Source organism: Peromyscus leucopus, chromosome 8b, assembly GCF_004664715.2.
Source record: "Peromyscus leucopus breed LL Stock chromosome 8b, UCI_PerLeu_2.1, whole genome shotgun sequence".
Lineage (NCBI taxonomy): Eukaryota > Metazoa > Chordata > Mammalia > Rodentia > Cricetidae > Peromyscus > Peromyscus leucopus.
Genome location: NC_051086.1, coordinates 25,794,036 through 25,817,543, shown reverse-complemented (window position 1 = coordinate 25,817,543; position 23,508 = coordinate 25,794,036). Strand labels below are relative to the sequence as shown.

The 23,508-nt window shown below is 46.0% G+C and overlaps 1 protein-coding gene across 7 annotated transcripts in view; it reads right to left on the bottom strand.

Annotated features, from left to right (window-relative positions):
• The window catches only part of Clec16a (C-type lectin domain containing 16A), a 215,872-nt gene that overhangs the window by 36,313 nt on the left and 156,051 nt on the right, over positions 1-23,508 (bottom strand). For all 7 annotated transcript variants that reach the window (XM_028872896.2, XM_028872890.2, XM_028872892.2 and 4 more), the window contains 2 exons: positions 21,949-22,153; positions 19,026-19,190 (listed from right to left, as the gene is read on the bottom strand). In XM_028872896.2, the coding sequence (XP_028728729.1) occupies positions 19,026-19,190; positions 21,949-22,153 (370 nt within the window). The remainder of the gene's footprint in view (positions 1-19,025; positions 19,191-21,948; positions 22,154-23,508) is intronic.

Below are 23,508 nucleotides of genomic sequence, written 5' to 3'. Positions count from 1 at the left end.
CAGAGCTGACTGGCGGGACATGAAAAACTCCATCTATAAATGGCACTCAATGTCTGGGGCCATGTACATCCACATAAAGCCTGAGAAAGTTAAAAAAAAAAGTTCAGAACAGAGAGTCAAAAGCCACTGGTGACCACCTTCTCTAGGGTAAGTTCCATGCTAGTGGCAAACAGAGGCATGGCTCTTTTAAGAGGCCCTGCTACTGAGCACTTAAATGGGGTTTATGAGCAGTGGGCGGCATACTACTTGGTAGCAGTGTGGACTCAAAAATTTCCCAGAGTTGGGGTGATAAACACAGCTCCCACTGGTATCTCTGCCTTGAGGCTAGGCTCTCAGAGAACCGAGGAGGGGAAGAGCCAGCTGCCAGCATACCATGAGCTAAGCTGGGCTGTGGTTTAAGTTTTGCTCATGTAGGCAGAAAAGATTACAGATATACAATAAAGGCAGACCCAGATGTAAGAAAGCTCTAAATAGGTTACAGTATGTTAAAAAGTGTACATAGACTTCAGAAGGAAAGGAGAAAGGACATAGACAGTCATAGGGAAAAAAAAAGAATTGTTTAAAAATAATGAAGTCCTTAAAAAGGAATAAAGTAATATAAAAGAAAAAAAGCCACATAAAGATGGAAAATACACGGGGAGTCTGGATCCTGTATGTTGTCTTTAAATTTTTTGATTGCTGATGAAAAAGTGACAGCTGCTAAAACACATTGGATTAGGGAGGCTGCTGGATTAAACCAACCTATATATTCTAAAAATGTCTTAACTTCAAAATGGAAGTCAAAAGATGTGTTGCTTTGGGGAAGAGGTTATGTTTTTATTCCTACAGAAAACAAAAGGCTAAGGATTCATTCAAGATTGAAGATGGTCAGGTTTGATTGAGGAAGAACCCCTGAAAATCCTAGCTACAGACATTAAGAAATAAACCTAGAAAAACTACCAAACATGTGATGTATATTTTACCTACTTAAACATAAAACAAAAAAATTATCTTTGGCTAATTTGTGTACAACACACAGTCTGTACTTGTATTAATGCAGATATGCATGTTACCTTTAGAAGTTTATACATTTTTAGAGCAAGGGGACCAGACACAGATAAAAATGGATGGCCCAGATGATCCAACATCTCAGAGCACTTCTGCTGCAGTTTCCTCAGAGTTCTACACCCAGAACAGCTTCAAGGCTGCTAGTTAAGATGATCTAGCCTCATAGGCTACTCCGGCCAAGACTTAACCATTATCTTAATTTTTATCAAGGTTCCCTCAAAGATACAAGCACCCACAGACAACAGGAAGTAGTCTAGAGAAAACAACGCCCACATTCCCAAAAGATGGGTTATGGATGTTTGTCATCATTTGGCAGTGGGAGACTACAAGTTGTTATTGGCCATGGTAAAAAAAAAAATAAACAAAGGAGTTAAATTCAAAGATCTCTTTCTAAAGGAAAAAAGGAGGATATGATATAGAAATGATGAGATAAAAGGGTAGATTATTGAATCTACTTTAATCCAAAAAGCAACTATTAATCTCAAAATACATTGGTATAGATTTTGATTTATTGATACCAATTTAAAGTTATTTTTCTTATATTGTATGTATGTTTCTACTCTTGTTTGGGGTATTGTGCTTATGTAGTTCATTTTAAAATGTAATGTATAATTAAGAAATACAGGTTAATTGCTGTGGGATGGTCTGTATGTCAAATCTGTTGCTCTGATTGGTCAATAAATAAAACACTGATTGGCCAGTGGCCAGGCAGGAGGAAGTATAGGCGGAACAAGGAGGAGAAGAATTCTGGGAAGTGGAAGGCTGAGTCAGAGAAACTGCCAGCTGCCACCATGACAAGCCGCATGTGAAGACACTAGTAAGCCACAAGCCACGTGGCAAGGTATAGATTTATGGAAATTGATTAATTTAAGCTATAAGAACAGTTAGCAAGAAGCCTGCCATAGTCATACAGTTTGTAAGCAATATAAGTCTCAAGTAAATTGGTTGGGTCTGAGTGGCTGTGGGACTGGCAGGTGACAGAGATTTGTCCTAACTGTGGGCAAGGCAGGGAAACTCATCTATGATAATAGAACTTGTAGTCATGCTAGGTATGTTCTCAACAGATATATTTAGATAGACAGATGGTCTTCAAACACTTCCAAGACTTACAGAATATGGCATTTAAAATGTTTTAATAACATAAGGCTTTTCATGACAGTGAGACATGTCTGCTCTTGGCAGCACCAATTTACTTCAAAAACGATGATAGGCATTGAAGAAATTCTATATAGAGTTTGCTTGCTTTATGGCAAAAACTAGCCATTGAGTTAAAAACAAAACTGCCCTTGCCTCAGTTGCTAACAGTATACTGTCCAAACTGGACTAGCAGGACACAAAAGAGAGTGACTGCCAAACTTTGCCAAGACAAGGTAGGACAGTCCTTCAAAATTCCCTGCTTCTCAGAAATGTCTGTCAGATATTCTAGGTCTATATACCAAAGACAGATGCCCCATTGTTACAGAAGAACTCTGGGTGACTGTCCAGGCAGCCAGATGTCCCTGTCATTGGGTAATATTATACCCTTCTGGAATCATTGATGGAGTTAAAGACTAAATAAATAGATTTAAAGTTTCCTTAGTTATGATAAAAGGTAAATTAGGTATAAAACTTCAGACTCACAAAGATAAGATAGATAATAAAGCTTTTTTCTAATTTTGCCAAATACAAATGAAATGGATATTGTAACTATAACTCATACTTGATAACTGTTTTGTTGTATATAATTTTACTATGTTAAAGTTAAAGCCTTCCTTTTTAATTAGACAAAAGGGGGAAATGTTACAGAATAATCCTTTTGTATATTGTGAAGGTGCCAAGGTGCCTTCTGATTAGTTAAATAAAAGAGCTGACTCGTCAATAGCTAGGCAGGAAGAGATTAGGTGGGAGAGTCAAACTGAAAGGACACTGGGAAGAAGAAGGGCATAATTGGGTTGCCAACCAGATGCAGAGGAAACAGGAGATGAACATGCTGTGTTGAAAAAAGGTATTGCGATGTGGTAGAATGTAGGGAAGAAATATGGGTTAATTTAAGATGTATGATCTAGTTAGCAATAAAGCCTAAGCTATTGGCTGAGCATTTATAATTAATAATAAGTCTCTGTGTGGTTATTTGGGAGTTGATTGGCAGGACAGAACTGACTGGAAGGACACAAAACCTCCGCCTACAATGAGCATACCTGTATATATATACATACATACATATTTTATATATAATGCACAAATAATAATAATAATAATAATAAAAATAATAATAATGATAATGATAATGATAATAATAGTTTGGCTGGCCCTGCACAAGTCCTCAAGCTGAGGACCATCCTATAGGCTGGAACTACTTTTTTTTCAAGACAGGGTTTCTCTGTGTAGCTCTGGCTATCCTGGAACTCGCTCTGTAGACCAAGCTGGCCTTGAAGTTGGAGATTCGCCTGCCTCTGCCTCCTGAGTGTTGGGATTAAAGGTGTGTGCCATTATGCCTGGCTTGACTCTATGCTTCCTAAAGAGCTGTACCTGGCCCCCTGGACCTTGTTGGGGCAGGCTGAGCTCTCAAGGTTAAGTGAGGGGAAGCTTTTCTTTGCTGTCATGGGGTTCAAGCTGATGGGCCTCTTGCTCACCCAGCTGACTATTTCTAGGATGCCATGGAGGAAAAACTGGAAGAAGGCTAATGTGTCTACTGGGAGGAATGAGAACTAACCTGAGGGCCGTGCTGGGCTGAACTGAGCATGCCTGGCAGCCAGAGAGTAAGGCAGCTGTCCAGCCTGAACCTCAGAGAAACCTCATGCAAAATGAGCACCCAGCCACTTGTCCCCATGGAACACACTACATCTGGTAGATAGTTGAGGGCATGGGAGCCAAGAGGCCTTGCCCCTACTCAGGGCTTCCTGATGTAGGCTGTACATGCTGATCTCCATCTGACTCTTCTGTTGACTCTGCCTCGCCACCTGCTCAGGGAGCCTGTATCATCCTCACTAGACAGGGCATCCTCCTTTAGAGGATATGACAATTCGAATGGTGCTTACAGCAAACTTCATGTGGCAGAGCCACCAAGTCAAGCCCAGCACCCAACATCAACAGGTTCTCAGTGAATGCTTGTTGAAGAAGGAATGAGTGGAAATACAACTCCACTCTATTCACAGAAGCCCCCTTATAGATTTAAAGGCAATGAGCTAAATTCCCACCCCTGAAAGTCTTGACTACACTGTTCAGTTCTCAAACTTTCTGAATTTTCACTGCAGGTTGGGGCCTTTTTAGTAATATCATCTTAAAGAGCTCTGGATGCAAGTCACCCTGGCTGCAGAAAAAGCAGGAAAGAAAGCTATTCACATGTCACATCTACTGACAAACATGCCTGGTTCAGTAGCCAGGTGTGAGGGCCTAGTAGGTAGGGCCACGTTAGAGGCTCTCTAGTCATAGCCTGAACTTCCTCTGGTTTGTCCTGGAGGCATCTCCCTAGACTCCAAAGGCTGTGGAGCAGATGGACCAGGCAGGTTTTCAGTAATACCACACAATGCTATATGGCTTCCGGTGAGCGTTCTGCCTCTCTGGCCTTGGTCTCTTTACCTGCTCAAAGAGGAGAGTGATAGCAATTCTTCCCAGGCCACTGTTAAGGGGTGGTGAGATACTCAGCTTGTGGCTAGCAATGCAGGTAGGCTTTATGTTACCCTCTAACCAGTGGAGACAAGTTCTTTAGATGCTTCTACCTTAGAACAGCTGGCAGGGAGCAGAACTGTGAGCAAAGTATGACCACTTCCTGGTAATGTGACTGACTGGCACTTCACTACCTTGCAGACCCACTACTCACTAATCGAAGGCACTCCGTCAATATGGAGGTGCTGCATAGGGATCAGAGCTAGTAGTGCTCCCAGGATCAGATCTGTCAAACCAGGAGGCTTACCTAACTGCCCAGATTCTGGGAGACCCCATTAGTCTCATATGCTATCTCTATCCCCTACATACCCAGCAGGAGCAAGGAGCTCAGACAACTGTGAATCAGGTCCACTTGCTCCTGCTTTAAGTGTCTGAAGGCTGCCCTCTCCCATTCTCTCTGTGCTCTAGCATATGGCTCCTCCATGCCCAGCAGCTCTGGCATGACAGCCATTATTACTATGCTGTCTTCCCCATGGGGCTGTCTCCGCTAGAGTTACTTACACAGGCTTCAGAAGGCCTTGTGCACATGTGCTACATGAAAAGCCAATGCTCACAGTCTGCTTTCCTGGTCCCATAGCATGGCCAGTAGAGTCAGAGAGCCCCGGCCAGAACCCTGTGAGCACCTGAGGTGCTGCCTGGAGGAGACAGGGCATAAGCCTGGGTGCTCTGGTCACCCACTGAGCTCTTGATCTTGGGTGCCGCTTTTTTACCTGAGCCGGCTCCCTTCTCATTATGATTCAGGTCAGTGGAGAGCTGCATTTCTACTGTAGAAGAGGATGCTAAGGCTCAGGGCGCTACAGAACTTCACAGGACATCTAACGGCAGGTGCAGACTGAAGTTTGGGACCTAACTCTAGGGAGTGGGTCTCAGTCATCTTTCTTGTCATGGCTTCCTTGGCAGAGACAGGGAGCTGGGGAACAGTGCAGACAGGTGCTCAAGTGGTAGCCTTCAAGTTGTTGAGTCCAGCACTTTTGGTGGGTGCTTTCCGCTGGCCAGCTCAACAGCCCTTTTGCTGGACAGGGCAGAGATGGGAGAACAGGTCAGGGAGAGGGGGACATAAGCAGTCAGTCCACCAAGCTAGGCACTATTCTCACGTGATGTGTGTTCCCATGGGCTTCTGGCTGGGCCTGGAGGAGGGGCGAAGCAAACACATTTTTTTCCCCATGTGGTCCAGGGGTGTTTAGGGAAGTCTCATTCCACGAACACCTGCCACTTGGATGTCCCCAAGGTTTATGAGGGCACTGCCAATCCAAGAGGCTGGAGTATACGTGGAACCTGGCATCGGAGACCTAACTGCTACCTGTGAGGTCCCCATGCTGAGAAAGCCACAACAAAAGGATACTTTATCTCAGAAGCTCTGCAGAACCCTCCAGCCCACTTAGCAGGAAAGGGAAGAACAAAGGGCAGGAGGTGAGATGTTTCCCAGGAAGCCAGGAGAAGACCAGCCACAGGCCTGCTCTGAGCCTCTGATGCTGCATTCTGAGTCTTGCTTGCCAGGTATACACGTGGGATTAATTAACTACACATTGTCCAGCTGCCATGATTAAAATAACCTGACACGGGCAATTGAAAGAAATGGCCTATTTTGGCTCAGTTTCACTAGTCCACTGTGACATGTGAACCATGACAGCAAGAATGAGGCAGTTAGAGAGCAAAGAAAGATGGATGCTGATGCTCAGCTGGCTGTCTCCTTTTTATTCAGTCCAGGGTCCCAACCTATGGAATGGTGCCACCCACAATTAAGGTGGATCTTCTCACCAATTAGTTCATTCATCCAATCTGGAGAGTCCCTCATAGGCATGGCCAGAGGCTAACCTAATCTAGATATTCCTTCAGAGGAATGCCTACAGGGTGATGCTAGATCCTGTCATGTTGACAATATTAAATTAACCTTCACACTGTATTTTTCTGTATTTCTCTATTACTACTACTACTACTATTATTTGGCTTTTCAAGACAAGGTTTCTCTGTGTAGTCTTGGCTGTCTGGAACTTGTTTTGTAGAGCAGGGTAGCCTTAAACTCACAGACAGATCTGCCTCAGTGCTGGGAGTAAAGGTCTGTGCCACTATGCCTAGCTTCTCTCCTTATTCTGTATAAGTAGCCTAGTGTTTAGCACAAAGGTGGCATTCATAAATTTGTTTTTAAGAGAAGGTCTCATGTAGTCCAGGCTGGCCTTAAACTATGTAGCTGAGGATGACCTTAAATTTTCCTGTCTCTACTTCCTGAATCAGAGGGTTGTAGTCATGTGCTGCCATGCCTGGTTTATGTGGGGCTAGGACTAGGACTCGGGGTTTTATGGACACTAGACAGACACTCTACCAGCTAAGCCACATCCCTAGCTTGTGATCGTTATTCTAGGACACTATATCTATGCCACACCCATGACTCTTTGAGGACCTCTGCAAATCACAGCCCACCTAGCATGCCATCACTGGGGCATCTGCTCCTAAAATCACACCTTCAATTTTGTTCTAGCTTTTCTTTTGATGTTTTGAAACAGGGTTTTGTTCTCTAGTCTGTGCCAGCTTGGAACTCATTATGTAGTCCAGGTTGTCCTCAACTGTGTGACCCTCCTGCTCCAGTCTCCCAAGTGCTAAAGTTACAGGTATGTGCCACCACGCCTGGCTTGTACTTTTAATTTGTCACACCCAAGTGGAACCTGAGCAGGTGGCTTTTTAGGACTCAGCCCCCAGCAGGGCTCACAGAGCCTGTAAAGAGTGCTGGTCCCAGTTCACAGGCTGAAGGACGCTTTTCAAGTATGAAAAGCTGCTGTGAAACAACTTGTCATACTTGGATAATATTGATTTTCAATCTTTTGAGAATTTGAGATATTAAAAAGATCATAGAGGCCTAGAATATAACTCAGTGGTGGAGTACTTGTTTGTATGTGTAAGGCCCTGGGTTCAATCCCTAGCTTCATAAAACAAAATAAACCCAAACAAACAAAATACACACACACACACACACACACACACACACACACACACACACACACACACACACTCCTGTATGTTTTTTTTTAAGAAAAGCACATTTATACACATGGAAGCACTTGTATTTCATTAAGATGTTGGCTACAGAGAAAAAAGAACCAGGGAGATTCTAGGCCTGGTGAAACCTACCTGTAATCCCAGTTACTTGAGAGGCTGAGGCAAGAGGACTGCAAGTTTGAGACAGTCTGGACAATTTCAAAAAATCCTACCTCCAAATGAAAGAATTTAAAATGGGGCTAGGGATTGTGGCTCAGTGTCTAGCATTAGGCTCTGGGTTCCATGGTATAGGAGCAAAAAACAAAACCAAAAACAAAACCCAAGAAGCTGTCCATCTGAGCAGAAGGACCAGAGAAAACCTATCTCAAGTCTCCCTCTGGAAGGCCAAGCCCAACCGTGGGTAGGCCAGTCTCTGGAGCCCCCACAGGCCCACAGAGAACAATCTCAGCGGGATTGCTGGGTCAGATTCTGGGCTCAGCAAGTGTGCTCACTGACTAACTGCACAATGGGCACTGGACGCAGAAATGGAGGCTCTGACACGTTGCTCAAGGGGTGCTGTGGCTTCTCTCTAGCCTTAACCACAGGTTTCACTGGACTCAAAATCTTGCTAGGTGTACTGTCCCGCTATTTCTGGATCTATCGCAACACCACTGTCGCTAGTGAAAGCTTAGTGCAAGAGTCTTCAGAAGTGCTTATTATCTGCTCAAGGACAAAAAGCTGGCTACAGCCTAAGAATCCATCCATAGGGGCACTGGCTAAGAAACAGTGGTCAGCTTGGATGATAGACGGTGAATGTCGAAATGATGAAGGAGCTCTTACGGACTAACGTAAAGAAACTTCTAAGACAGATTGCTGAGTGAGAATACAGGACATTTTGGTTTCTTTATAAAGGCAATATAATGAGCTTGAGGCTAGGCTACAGACACCCAGTTTAAAAAAGTCAGAGCGCCAAGCTGTCCTGCAGTGCAAGCGCACTGTGCTGCACAGGCAAGCTGCAGGAGGAAGGCAGAGCAACCCCAGGAAAGGCTCCCGCCAGAGCCTTCTTCCCAGATCCTCCTCCACCAAACCTTCCCCAGCCACAGCCAAGTCAAGGCCCAAATCCACTGGGGCCTGCATTTTGACTGTCATTCTTCGATGCCTTGGAACCCTTCATGGTTTCAGTTGCTTCCAGGACAAATCTGATCTTTCAGCAGGCCCCAAAAGCTCTTATCCACCTGACCCTACCTAGCTCTCAACCAGTCTTTCTTCGCCCCTTCCTGGCAGGCACAACCCTGTGTATGCTGAGTACTCCCTCCCTGATCTGGGCCACCTGCACAGGGCCAGCCTAGCATTCAGTAAACACTGGCTCAGAGGCTCTTCCCTTCCTCACCTAAGACAGTGAGTGCACTCACCACATGACTTCTTTAGAATTCAAAACATCCCTTAAAACATGCCAGTCTTCTCCTCTGGCAGGCCAAGACAGAAAGGGACATGTATATGTCAAAGTCAAGGACTTCTGCCTGCCCCTCCCCCCAACCTTTGACACTGTTATTGCCACATCTCTGTCTGCTGTTTTTTTTTTTTTTTTTTTTCTCACTCTTAATGAGTTCCTGTGAATTACCTAACTTTCCTCCCAGCTGTCTGAACATCAGCAATACTACTTACTCAGCAATTCACTCTCTCAGATCGCAAAGGCAGGAACAGTGGCTACTTCTTGGGAAATGAAAAAGTGGTTTCTCAGACCCTGTTCCAGAAGTCAACTGGGGTTCCTTGAGCTACTCAGAGAATATGTGAGGCAAAATATGGAATCCTGATGAACCTTCACTTATTCACACATAAAAGCAAGGGCCAGAACAGTATACTTCTGCAAACACACTTTATTTCTTTGTCTCTGTTATTAATTATCTGCTAAGAACAGATAATCCTTTTTGTCTGCAGTTGATGACTCAGAAACAAAAAATAAACATCAAAAGAGAAAGAATTAATTATTTTCTCAGGGATAAGGTAGTTCAGTCAGTAAAAGAACCTGAGTTTGATTCCCAGAACACACATTTAAAAAAGCTGGGTATGGCAGCAGACACCAGTGATCCCAGAGTTGGGGAGAATCCTTGAAGTTTATTGGCCACTGGCCTGGCCTAATTAGTAAGTGCTAGGTCCTAGTGACAGACTCTTTCTCAAGAAAACAAGGCGAACAGTTTCTGAAGAATGGCATCCAAAGCTGACCTCTGGCCTCTACACCATTATCACTACATGCACATACCTATACTAATCTTGACTCTCAACTTGACAGACTTGGGAAAAGGCAACCTCAATTAAGAAATTGCTTCCATCAGATTGGCCTGAAAGTACGTTTATGGGCATTTTCTCAATTGCTGACTGATACAGGGGGGACCACAGTGGTCGGTATCATCCCTAGGTATAAGAAAGGTAACTGTAAGCGAGGCAGTAAGCAGCAACCTCCATGATCTCTGCCTCAGTGTCTGTTCCAGGATCCTGACCTGGCATCCCTTGATGATGGACTGTAAGAGGAAATAAACCCTTTCCTCTCCAAGTTGCTTTTTGTCTGGTGTTTATCACAGCAATAGAAAACAAATTAGAACACCAACCCATATGTGAACACACAAGTCTGTCTTTTCCTTCGGCTGCAGACCTCTGTCCCATTCTTGGTTCCTTAGGGAGTAGAGTGAAGTGAGGTGCAGCGATAGTTCCGGGGGCCTGTAGACAATGACTCCATGTCTTCAGAACGGAAGACACGCTGCTTTGTGGGGTGGAAAGCAGACAGCCCCAGCTCAAGGCCACTCAGAAGGTGGGTGACCTTGGGCAAAATGCCCCTCTTCCCCCACTGCAGCTTTCCCATTGGCAGACTTCAAATGATGATGGCTTCCTAGAGCTTGTTGTGAGGCCTTGGAGGGTGAACCCCTGTTCCTATCTGGCCCTGGTCCCGTCCCCTCTGCAAGCCATGAGCTCTCAGGTAGATCTTTTCTGGGTCAGGGTATAAAATTTCACCTACTCTTGGGACTGGAGAGAATGGTTCAATGGTTAAGAGCACTGACTGCTCTTCCAGAGGACCCAGGTTCAATTCCCAGAATCCACATGGCAGCTTGTAACTGTCTGTAACTCCAGTTCCAGGAGACCCAACAACCATGACAAAACACCAATGTACATAAAATAAAAATAGATATTAAAAAAAAAATTTCACCCACTCTGTCATACCCCATAGTTGAACCCAAAAAGCCTCCTGTTGGGTTTTGAGGATCACACTTGGGTCCCTATCCTTGTGTGTCAAGCACTTGGCTGACTGAGTTGTCTCACGAAGTAGAAGCATTCCTGTGTATCACAAAAGAGGCTATGCTTGAGTTTCCTTATGAGTTCATAGTTAGGAAGAGGGTTTAATCATTTTGAGCCCCAAGGGGGAAGATGACATCTGTCTTTCATGCTTTTTGTTTTGTTTCTCAAGACAAGAGTCTTACTTGGTAGTTCTGGCTGGTTTGGAATTCAGTGATTCACCTGCCTCTGCTGGGACTAAAGGCATGTTCCACCACCATGTTTTGTGTTTTCGATTGTGGACACACACACACAATATTTTTTACTCTATTTTTTAGCTATTTGTAAGTGCACAGTTTAGCAGTGTTAAGCAACTGATATCCCTAAGGCTATGTATCAAGTGTAAGGTGAAGCAAGATGCTGGATCAGGACCCAGGCTTCTGGCTCCAGGGTTTTAGTACAGACACACAAGTGTAACAGAGCCACCACTGTGCCACAATGCTGGCATAGGCCTGTTTGTTCTGACCTGTCAGAGAGGCTTTCTTCCCAAGCATTCCCAGGCAGAGCCAAGATCAAATGCTAGGAATATAGGGTTTCAGTCTCTTCTCACACCACTTGCATGGGTTCAGGGAGTATCTGCTGCATCTGAAACACTGTCCAATGCAGAAAGCTGCAGGGCACACAGTCATCTGGGAGGTCTGAGGTAGGTCATGCCCTTGAGCAATGAAGCAACATTCAGTTCTTGGGAATTCAGCTTCTCCCTCCCTCTACCTCCTAGGAAAGGCATAGGCCTGGAGGCTGCTTTGCTGGGTGGTTGAGCCCTATGTCTTTAAATGAGATGGGGCACTATAAAGAGTAACTGTTCCTGTGTCTGTTCAGAGAGACTTTGGGGGCCATATTCCATGTGGGGAACCTTATAGGCAGGCTCTGCTTTGATAAAGCAGCTCCTTCTAGGGTTCCCACTCCTAGGCCTCTAACGCTTTCTCTTCATGACTGCCCTAGTACCTTGCAAAGAAGCCTGGCAAGCAGGACTCCTGGCTGACTTCTTGGTGGAAGTTACTCCCAGTCTTGACTATCTCTTCTGTGTGTGGTGTATGCTATGCGCATGCATATGGAGGCAAGAGCAAGGCACTTCATGCTGTTGCCTCTCATTCTGTCTTACTATTTTGAGACTGGGTCTCACACTAAACTAGAAACTCATCTTTTTGACTAGGCTAAGAAGCATGTGGGATTCACCTGCCTCTGCCCCATAATGTTGAGGTTATAACACACACAGGCATGCCTGGCTTTTTATGTGAAGACTGGGGATTTGAACGCGGGTCCTCCTCCTTGCAGAGCAAGTGCTCTCCCCATGGAGCAGCCCCCTAGCTCCTAAGCTGACCTCCTGAAGTCTGACTGATCTCTTAGAGATGAGTGTCAGAGCTCAATTGCTGCTGGTTTGCTAAGGTGGATTCTAGTGTCAATGCGTTTTCTCATTGCAGGCCGAGAACACCATTGTGCAAGTGAGCCAGCCACTCGCCTGGTCTAGAAGTGGTCTGGTGAGAGCATTTGTCTGAACAGCGTCTTGGCTGCTCTCTGTTTATCCTATAACCTCTGTCACACCGAGACTGGTAGCAAAACTACATGAGCTGGCACAGTCAGCACCAAAAGCAGCCTTGAAGCAAACAGGGCTTAAAGACAGGCTCAGTCTACTTTCTGTGAGCTGTGAGGTCTCAGTTTGGATCTCAGTTTCCAATCGGTGGCATAGGGCAGGGATGCAGTTTTGAGAGCTGTCTGGAGGAGAGAATTACGTTTATAACATGCCCAGTACAGTCAATTTTCCCCAACATAACCCATACTTCTAGAAATAGACAGGATTTCTGCAATCATCTTTTAATGTTTGAGGCAGGGTCTCGCTGTGTAGTTCAGGCTGGCCTCAACCTCTCCATCCTCATGCCTAAACTTCTAGTGTACTGGGATTACAGGTGTGTACTATACACCCGAAAATGTGGGCTTGTCTTGGACCAGGGAGGCCTCAGGTGGTTGTAGCTGGGCCTTGATTTTGACAAGCAGGAGGTTCATTTCAGATACGTCACTCTCAGGGATTAAGAGAAACTTCGTTCAGCATCTAAGGTGCTCAGGGTATGTGACCTCAGTCAGGCTCGTGACTTTGGGCAGGTCACTTCTACACATGAAGAGAGGGAAACAGAATTATTGGGAATATCAGAAGAAAATAACTTATAGAGCGTGCTCAGCAGCTCAAATCAAATTTTCTAAAAAGCAACAATAAAACCAGGGTTGGAATCAAATTCCTTAGCTCACAGGTGCAGGCCAGTCTAGGTAGGGAGAGGCCGCAGGGCTGCTGGCCTCCTTCCTGTCTGACCCTAGAAAGGGTCTTTTGTCTTGGGGAGCTGAAGCAGATAGCTGGCTCTGTTTTATAATCAGAACAAGAAAAGCTTCCTGGGAACCCCCACCAAGAGGACATTAACACCTCACATATTGTCCCTGGAGTGGAGAATCAGGGCTGATGTCTACATATTAAACACTCTGAATCTCATTGCCTGGCTCCTAGCATCGACACTCCCAGCCTGTTCGCTGACATTCTTCCTGGGTTACTCAGCTGCCAATGGTGCCCTGGAATGGCAAGCTCTTCCAGGGAACTACTAAGTGTTCTGGGCCAAGCATCTGATAAGGCTAGGCCTTGATGCCACCTGGACAGCAGCCCTCCCCAGATCCTTAGAATTGATTTGTGTGCAATCGTGTGTTCCCGTGTGCAAGCCTGTGGAGCAGAGAACACTCTTGAGTGTTGTTTCTCAGGTGCCATCCAGCTTGTTTTCTGGGACAGGATCTCTTACTGGCCTCAATCTTACCAAGTGAACTAGGCTGGCCAGGCAGTGAGCCTCATCTCTTTCTTGACATGTGTCATCCCCACAGCCTTGTCTTTGGCTCCTCACTGCTTAGGCAGCCATCACTTTACCAACTGAGCTAGCTACCTCACCAACCCCTCCTCTGGGACTGAAAGGTCTGCCCCAAGGCAGACACCTCCTCAAGCTAGCAGGAAGCTGGCCAGGAGGAAAGGAAAGCCGAGGATGGTCCTAACAGCACCAAGTCCAACTCTACCGGTACCCCAACCACGACGGAGTGGTGTGGAGCCAGACTTGCACAGGACAAAAAAGGCCAGCCCCCAGCAGGTACGACCCATTCTCTGGGTCCTCTCCCGCTTGAGTTGTCTCCCTGAGCACTGCCGAGAGAAACAGGTCCCTTCTGAGTCTCTTCCAGTCTAAGGCAGGGCCATTGTGCAAATGGAAAAGAAACAATTTCAGCTAAAGGTTGAAAAGACTGAGGAAAAATGGTTTGGCAGTTCTTAAAACATTAAATGATCATTTGGCTACTGCAAGCTAGGCATATGCTTTGGAGCTAAAACCTACACATAAAGATTCCTAGTTACAACAACCAAAAGTCTATTTAGTGGGGAGAATGAATTAGCAAAATGTGGTATATCCATGCAAGGAACATAATTCAGTCATAAGAAGAAAGTTCTGCTGGGAAGAGCTTCTGCTCTAGGATCTTCACCTGGCATTTATGGAAACATCAGTCTAAGGGCATGCTGTGCATACATATCCTGCTGGCCATGGCAAATTCTGGAAATAGCTACTGCCATCAGGGCTTGGGGTACTCCTCAAGCAGCTGCTGCCCCCATGCTGGCTACCACTGACATTCTCTCCCTGACCAGGTGACCCAAGCTCTGCTCTAAGAAGCTGACCACTGGTGGCAAGAGCCATCAATACAGAACAGATACATCAATACAGATAGATGCACAGGATTTGTAACTTCCTAGCCAAATGGATGAAGAAACACTTGAGAGTGGTTAGCTGATAACTCTGCAGCCTAGCTTATATTCCACCTTACAGTTTTTCCCCATGGAAGTGTGAGAAATACTTCCATCATATATAATCAAGTTTAGAGTCTACAGGAGAGTCACACTGGCCTGTGTATCACTTGGGACACAGACACAGATGTGTCCCAATCAAGTGAACCCTGAGAGTTGCCCATGCATAGGCTGGAGTTGGTTTCTCTGCTTTGAATTGGTAAGAATCTCCATAGTCAACAGCCTGGGCTATCATTCCAGAAGGTGGAAACGGTCACACATGGCATCCTAAGGCCCCAGAAGGTAGCTGTGAATGCTGCAGAGAGGAGGCCAATGGCTATCCCTCCACCTGGCTCTCTTTACTCTGGCTTCTGCAAAGCCCAGGAAGGCAGTTGGGGGAGGGGCATGTTCTGTAAGAGGCAGCTACCCTAAACTATTTCCAAGGTACCCCTGCTTGGGAGACACATGTCAATCTGGCAACAGAAGTTAGATGGTAGTGTTGCTGAAGATCTGGGTCCTGGTCCTCTTATGTTCCCTGAGCAGACTAAGCCCCTAGATGCCTGACGTCCTAGAAGGGCTATCCTTGTTTTCTTGGTGTTCAGACAAAGAAGACAACTTGGGAGGGGACCTGCTCTAAGGCTGACAGGATCAAGTGCAGGCTTACATTTCACTTGACAACTAACTAATGAAGCCACTGCTGGGCACTGAAGTAGAGTGGTGAACAGAACAGTTCCACACAGTGAAATTCTCCATGGGGGAAAAGAAACCACACAGGCACACAAATATGTCAGCCAGGTAAGGAACTGAATCCTATTGAGAAAATAAACCAGGGCAATGTGGCAGGGGGGAAGGGTGTGGCCCTGATCAGCAGAGAGATCACAAAAGGCCTTGGAGGAAGCAGCCCACACACTGACTTGGGCTATCACTGGGAGGCAGGCACCCAAGACCTAGATAAAGCAGCCAGTGTAAAGGCCATGAGGCAGGGCAGGACTCCATGGCACAGCAGTGGTTCTCCAGGTGTGCTCTGGAGCGGGTGAATGAACAGTAAGACACCCTTTCCCTTTGTATTCCAGAGATCATGGGAAAGCTACTCCTTAAACAGACCAATGCAGAAGCACCCAGGCAGGTCTGACTGCTACTGTGCCAGGCATTAAGATCCCAAAAATGTAAAATCTGAATGAACAGTTACCATTCACAGATAGTTATACTTTTGATGTTTTATATGTGATAGACTATCAAGTAATTATAAAAAGTTTTTTTTTTAAAGTTTCAATTTCTAGCCGGGCGGTGGCGGCGCACGCCCTTAATCCCAGCACTCTGGGAGGCAGAGGCAGGTGGATCTCTGTGAGTTCGAGGCCAGCCTGGGCTACCAAGTGAGTTCCAGGAAAGGCGCAAAGCTACACAGAGAAACCCTGTCTCGAAAAACCAAAAAAAAAAAACCAAAAAACAAAACAAAACAAAAAAAAAACAACCAAAAAACAAAAAAAAAACAATATAAAGTTTCAATTTCTAGTATTATGAACAGGGACAGCCATAATCCACAAGAACTCAAGCTCTCTGGACTCCTGGTCTTAAGCCCTAGCCGTGAGAAGTGCTGAAGGGAGGCAGAGGACTGATGAAAGGGTTGCTGCGCTGCTCCAGTGAGGGGAAGCTGGGGGAAGATGCATCCTAGTGACCGCTTGAGATGAGAGGGAGAGGTGGAGGCTTCTGGGAATATCCAGTTGATGGGAACTGGTCCCATGGAGGAAGTTACTCCTGTTGTGATCTACTGCGAAGTCTGCAGGGGGCATCTTCTGGGGTAGAACAAGCACTGGGGTACTTATAGAGGAAATTAAGCAGAGTTCTTGAATAGCTACTGGTGTGCTAAGTGCTGGGAAGACTGTGGTGGGCTGCCATCCTTCCTCCTATATAACACTCACCCTTCTAACAGCTTGGGGCACAGGGTTTCTAAGTATCTTGTAAGTACTTTCTCTGGTATCAATTTATGCAGTGGGGCTTGGAGGAAGGGGATGTCAGGTCATAGGGGACATAAATGACAATGTCTTTTCCCTGCCCAAGCTTCATGGCTTTTCTAGGGCCAATTAAGGGTTGGACAGCCTCCTGCAGCAGCTCCCTGGGACATACTCTAGCCCTCACAGGTATGGCCTCATATCCTCTGCTCCTGGGGCCAGCAGCAGGACACAGCAATGTCCTTGTTGTGCCAATCAGCAAAGGTCAAGGCTCCACTCTGATGCTTGATGATCTCATAGCCTAGCCCTGTAGCCTTGGCAGGGTTGGAGAGACAAGGAAGAGGACTGCTATCACCTGGCACTGTGCTAACAAGGAGATGGTACGGTTCCTGAGGACAGGTATGTTCGGCCCTGGGCTGCCACATCCCACCTGGTTCTAAGGATTAGCTAGAAACAGGACTCAGGCTTTTCTCCTCCAAGTTCTGGGATGGAAAGAAGTGTGATGCCCCAAAGAGGGAATTTCTTACCAGGTCAGGGTGTGTTAGTTGACCTGTACTCAGTCATGGTGGTTTGTATTGACTGAGAAACCACTGTTTCCAAGGAGGTAGACCAGAGGACTTTTAACAAGGAGAACCCGGATCTAGAAGGTAGAACCATTTCATACCTCCTAGTTGAAGATGAAGAGAGGCTGCCAGGCATCTCAGTCTAAACCAGCCATTCAGAGAGAAAGTTGTCACAGGCAAAGGGCTGCATAATGACTTTTTGTTACTGATGTTCACCTTAGGACTGTATGTACCAGGATTTAAAACCTTTCACTAGCAGGGTGTGGTGGAACGCCTATCAACATAAAGTGGTTGGCGTTGTTCTAGACATCCAATAGAATACCAGGCAATAGTTATTGAATCAATTATTTGTGGTAACATATAGTGTTGACTTCAAATTAAGTACCAATAGTGGGGAATCACATGTAGACTCACATATATGGCATATAACTCTACATGTGATAATGCAGAGACATACATATGACATGCAAACAAACTTTCCTGGAAGGACATACAAGAAACTGTTCACATGTTACCTCTAAGTAAAAGGGATTTTTATATATATATATATATAAAATCCCCCCCCCCCACACACAAGACAGGGTTTCTCTGTGTAATCTTGGCTGTCCTGGAACTCGCTCTGTAGACCAGCTGGCCTCGAACTCAGATCCTCCTGCCTCTGCCTCCCAAGTGCTGGGATTAAAAGCATGCACCACCATGCCCACTCGACTTGTTTGCATTTTATCAAATCTTGTTGGATTTAAAAAATTACATAATTGCCGGGCAGTTGTGGCGGCGGCGGCGGCCTTTAATCCCAGCACTTGGGAGGCAGAGCCAGGCGAATCTTTGTGAGTTTGAGTCCAGCCTGGTCTAAACAGTGAGATCTAGGACAAGCTCCAAAGCTACACAGAGAAACCCTGTCTTGAAAAAAACCAAAAAAAATATGTAATTATGGTATGCATGAAATAAATAAATCAAATCATGAATGAAGGACTAAATCACAGGTGGACAAGGTCTTGGATTTGAGCAGGCTGTCATTACTTTTTGTTGTTCCAACATCAACAATCACTTTTGAGACTATTTTATAATACTAGCAGTTCTAGTCTGAACTCTGAACATGGAAGTGTTAAGAGTGGAGGAGAGCTTGGCCAGTTTTTTATGTTTTATAATCAAGAGAAGAGAGTCATTCGTGCCCCGCCCCCACCGTGGGATCCGCTGCATATGGATGTAGGTAGGTCCACGTGTCAGAGCAGGAAAGGAATGCTGCTCTTCTGAAGAAGCAGCTCTTTCCGCCCTTGAACTTTCCACTCAAGCTTCTCCTTTTGGGTGAGGGGAGGACGGCTGGAGACAGTGCTGTTGGAAGTGGGAGGAGCTGCTCCCAGAAGGAAGAAGCAGAAGGCCTGTGGGCATTGGGACTTCCTCACGTGTCCTCCCCGTCAGGGTACCAGGAACCACACACTATCCTAGTCATCTTACAAGAAGGAAGACATCTCTCCACAACCCTCATTACTAATCAGTCAAGTACTTCCAAGAAATTTTTAGTTTTGATTCTGAGAAGTTTCTTCACATACCTAACAAATCTCTGGAAAACCAAACGCAAGCGACGGAAGAAAGAAGGGAAAGCCAAGACTGCTTTTTGGGTGTGTGCCTCACTTGTGTTCTTCGAAGCGGGGACTTCCAGCAGCCTGGATTCTGAGAGGAAGGCCTTCAGCAGGCCTAGCAGGAAAGCACCCTGAGCCCCTAGCAGGAGGGCAGGCTTACCTGGTACCTTGTCTACGGATGCAAAGACAGAGCGCTGCACTGTGGGGTCACTGCTCCCTCTGCGGCACTGGTCATAGAAACGGAAAGGCAGGTGCTGGGAGGAGGAGGAGCCGAGTCCAAATCCCAGGACTTCAGTGGTAGGCTGGATTGGGAGGTCCAGAAGGGCTATAATCAAACAGCACCATAGTTTGTTTTTAGCATGTGGAACAGGGGACAGGCAGTTTGATATGACTTGGGCATGAGGCTAGAGTGATACCAGCCTTGACACTGTGACTCTTGGGGGAATCCAACACACAGTCATGAGGTGGGAGACTGGCAGGACGCCAGAGACCCTAAGGAAGTCAGAACACAACCAGAAGTAGGGACTCAGGCCAGGAAGGCAAGGGTTCCAGACCTGGCTGGATAGAGCAAATGCTGAGCCAATTTGCATCTTGAAATCTATATAAAAGATCCCAAAGGCTAGGCTTCCATGCACTTTCAGATCCCAGAGCAAGTGAGGCCAATTCTGCCCCCAAAGTTTGTGCACAGGCATACATGGATAGACAAGCAAGCTATACAAATGAGTGATTCCTCAGTATCTGAAGGACTCCTCCCCAAAGATACCAAAATCTATAGTTAGGTCCCTTATATAGAATAGAATTACACCTGTACATGACTTATATACATCTTGTCTATGTCAATCATCTCTAGATGACTTACATTTAACGCAATCCAAGTGCTATGGCAGGAGTCCTTGCCTATGTCGTTTAGGGAGTAATCCCATGGAAAAAGTCCGCATGTGCTCAATACAGATGCAGAATTTTTCAGTTTCTTTTTGTGTATCTACATGTATGTGTGGGTGTACATGCACGTGTGTGCATGTGTATATGGAGGTTAGAGGTCAATAGTGAGCATCTTCCTTGAATGCTATCCAACTTTAACATTTTTCCTACATCTATTTTGTGAGTGTTTGGCTGTGTGCATGTACGTGTGCACACAGGCACCTATGTGTGGCATGGCACATGTGTGGAGGCCAGAGGACAACTTGTAAGAGTCAGTTCTCTGTGTCTACCAAATAGGCTCTAGGGATTGAACTCGGGCCATTAGACTTGGTGGTAAGCACCTTTACTTCCCAAGTCATCTTCAAGGCCTTTGCCTTATTTTCTGACACAGGGTTTCTTCCTCGACCTCAAGCCCACTAGCTGGGACTAGAGCTGCCAACGGCCTGCTTCTACATGGATGCTCGGAATCCAAACTCAAAACCTCAGGGTTGTGTGGCAAGCACTTCACTGACTGGGCCACTGCCCCAGCCCTATTTCAGATTATTCAATACCTGGGTGGTAGAATCTTAAATATAAATGCTCATGAGAATATGTGTACAAGAAAGCATATGTTTGTATTTATGAGTGTGTGTTTACATGTCATAGCTGTCCTCTTCCCCTAAACAACTCACAGACATATTAGCTCAGACTGATTTTTCAAAATAATTGAAGAAACATCCAAGGTGTTCATGCTGGCAGACACTTGACAGTATAATCCTCAATTTTCAAATGAGATATCTGGCCTTCATGCTAGCGGTGGCACATTACATGTACTTCACATTACAGGGGAAAAGTGTGGAAATAAATCTTGAAAGGAAGGGCTGAATGATTTAAGTCACTTTACACATTACCAAACACTCCTGTAATGATTCTGCAGGCCAGGTTTCAGCTAATTGAGAACTAAGAAGGGGGAATGACTCAGGTGCATATCGTGTCCAGAAACGAAGTGCACCCAGAGATTCTTCTTCCTTTGTTTCCTGAGAGAATGCTCCTCTTCACTTGGGCTGGACATCCTCTTAGAAGCCACAATAGAGAGATGTTTGGACCTGAGCTGAAGGCACTCATTTTGTCTGTTTGTCTATGTATGCATCTATCTGTCTATCTAACTATCTGTCTGTCTATGTATGCATCTATCATCTATCTGTCTGTCTGTCTATCTACCTACCTACCTACCTACCTATCTTGTGAGACAGGAGCTCTTGTAGCCCAGCCTGGTACTGAACTCGTTATATAGTGACAAAGGCCTTAAATTTGTATGCCTTCTGCCTCCACCTCCCAAGTGCTGGGATAATAGGCATGTGTCACTACAACTGGCTTGCTATGGTGTCAAGGATCAAACCTAGGGCTTTGTATATGCTAGGCAATCATTCTACCACCCGAGTTACAGCTCTAACCTGGGACTCCTGAAGGAGAGGTTAGGACTGCCCCATGCCACCCTGCCCCAGGACAGTGTTTTGACTTTCACTTCAGGAGATGAAGAAACATTCTCATTTCGGGGCCTTTAACAAGACAGTGTGGACAATGTAAACCCCACCATCCCTGTAAGGTGTGAAATGACCCCTGAATCTAGTGCTGGCTTCTCACCAAGAGATAGAAAAGGAGAGGAGGGAAGGGTGAGGGAAATTCTGCTAGGCTAGGGCAGCTCAGAGGCAGCCCTTGTCTAGCTGTGTGAGGCCATGGACTTCATCCCTAGAGCTGAAACAAAAAAGCCAAGTAGGAAGCTTTGCAAATGTATTCTGTGTGACTAAAAAGTCACAGGCTTAGTTTCCTCTTGTAATGGGCAGATAAGGCTTTACCAGTCTAAGAGCTGCTTGGATACCCGACATGGCAGAGGGCAGTCAAAGCACTCTGTGACTGTGTACTTCGGTGTTTCAGCTGTTTCCTACCAACTGCCTGTTTCTAGCCTCTTGTCTGTGAGGGAGGGCCCCCTTCTCTTCCATGCAGCCTTGGAAATTTTCTCCATTCCAATCACCTGGGAAATAGGGACATTCCATTCTTTGAAGCACAATGAATCCTGACTCTCTCATGTCCTTGTCTACAGGAACCCTGAGACTTTTCTAGGTCAATGTGAACAGCTGACAACAGCCCTATGGTGGTGAGCCCCTGCTCTTGAGGTCACTTACCGGCTATTCTCTGCATCTTCATACGCCTGGCCTGGATGCGGCCCTTGGCCAGGCGCTGCTTGGCGATGATGCAGCGGATATGATCAGAGAACACGAAGGTGGCCTGCAGGATGGGGAAGGGCTTAGAGTGTGGGCTGGAGGTAGGCTTGTGGATGGTGATATTCAGGGCACGGCTGTCATCCTCCACTCCTGTCACCTGCATGTCCTGCATAGTGAGAAGGCAAAGGCAAAACATTCATCAGGCCCAGGGGCTGGCAGATTGGGGGGTGTCAGTGGCTCATGTAGAAAGACACCAGCACTTTGAGTCTGCTTTTGTTCTGAAGGAGGCCAAGTCTCAAAGATTCAAAGGTGCAGACCAGTGCAGGCCTGACAAGGGAGAAGGGGGTCAATGCTACCATGGCTGGTACTCCTTTCCATGAGGACTTGGAATGCCACCCACTGTCACAACAGGAAGACTCCAATAATCTTTCCTTCTGGGAAACCAGAGGTCACAACTCCAAATACTTGTCACTACCTGGTGTCCTGTTAGACACCATCTCCTTGCTTCTCTTAAAAATGGAGCACTGTTGGTGTCCTTTGGTACATCTTGGATGACAGTCCCTGAAAGAGGGCCACCAGGACCATTTAGCAGTGACTTCATGTGAAAGGGAGAAAAGACACTGACAAGCAGTGAGTGTCTAAGACTGGTTCCACATAAAGCCTCAGGATGGGTTCTGTGCCGTGTCTGCTGCCCACAAAGGCTAAAGGGCACATGAGATAAAACATACCAGACAGAAGATGGACCAAAGGTCAGCCATGCTGGAGGAGGTGGGAACCACTGAAAGAGGTTCAGCAGGAAGGGGCTACTGTTCTTGGGCACTGCTCTTGGCTCCCTCTTTGGAAAGAAGGTCTGTATCAAAGGCTGACAGCAGATCAGATGATGCTCTTATGAATTCAAAGCAGGGAGCTAGGTGTACAGTAACAGCCTGACAAATAGTAGCTACTGGAAGAGAACCAAAAGAGGTGGTGCTGGTGGGACTATGTGGCTTTCATTGTCTGACAGAGGACATACATTAGTCCTCTGAGACAGAAAAAAATGACTTTCCTAGTGTTAAGTTCTAAAGAAATTGGTCTAAGCCTTGATAATAAGATGCATGGCCATCTACTGGGTGGTGTTTTACTCAGGAGTCCCTTTGCGGGTGGGTGGGAAGATCCTCCTACATCCTCACTGAAAGACAGGAGGGTCTGGAAAGAGAGGAGTCTGGGAAAACGAGGAGACAGAAGCAGCATCTTCATGCACAGGTGCATCCCATGAAGAGCAGGCAACAATTGGCTGGTCAATGCTGCAGTGAGCAGTCAAATCAGCCTGGGCAGGTCCTTCTGGGAACCAGAACAGCACACTAAGGAAATGGACTTCTTTAAAGTAGGGCAAGCCCCAGGCTGGGAATTTAGGGCTAGGGCACAGTAGAGATGAAATGGAAGGCTGTTCTCTGTTCTGAGGGCTCTTTGTCTCATTCCCTCTACAGCAAGACACTAGTCACCCACTGTAAACCATAGAGCTCCACTAACATCTGGTGCTTT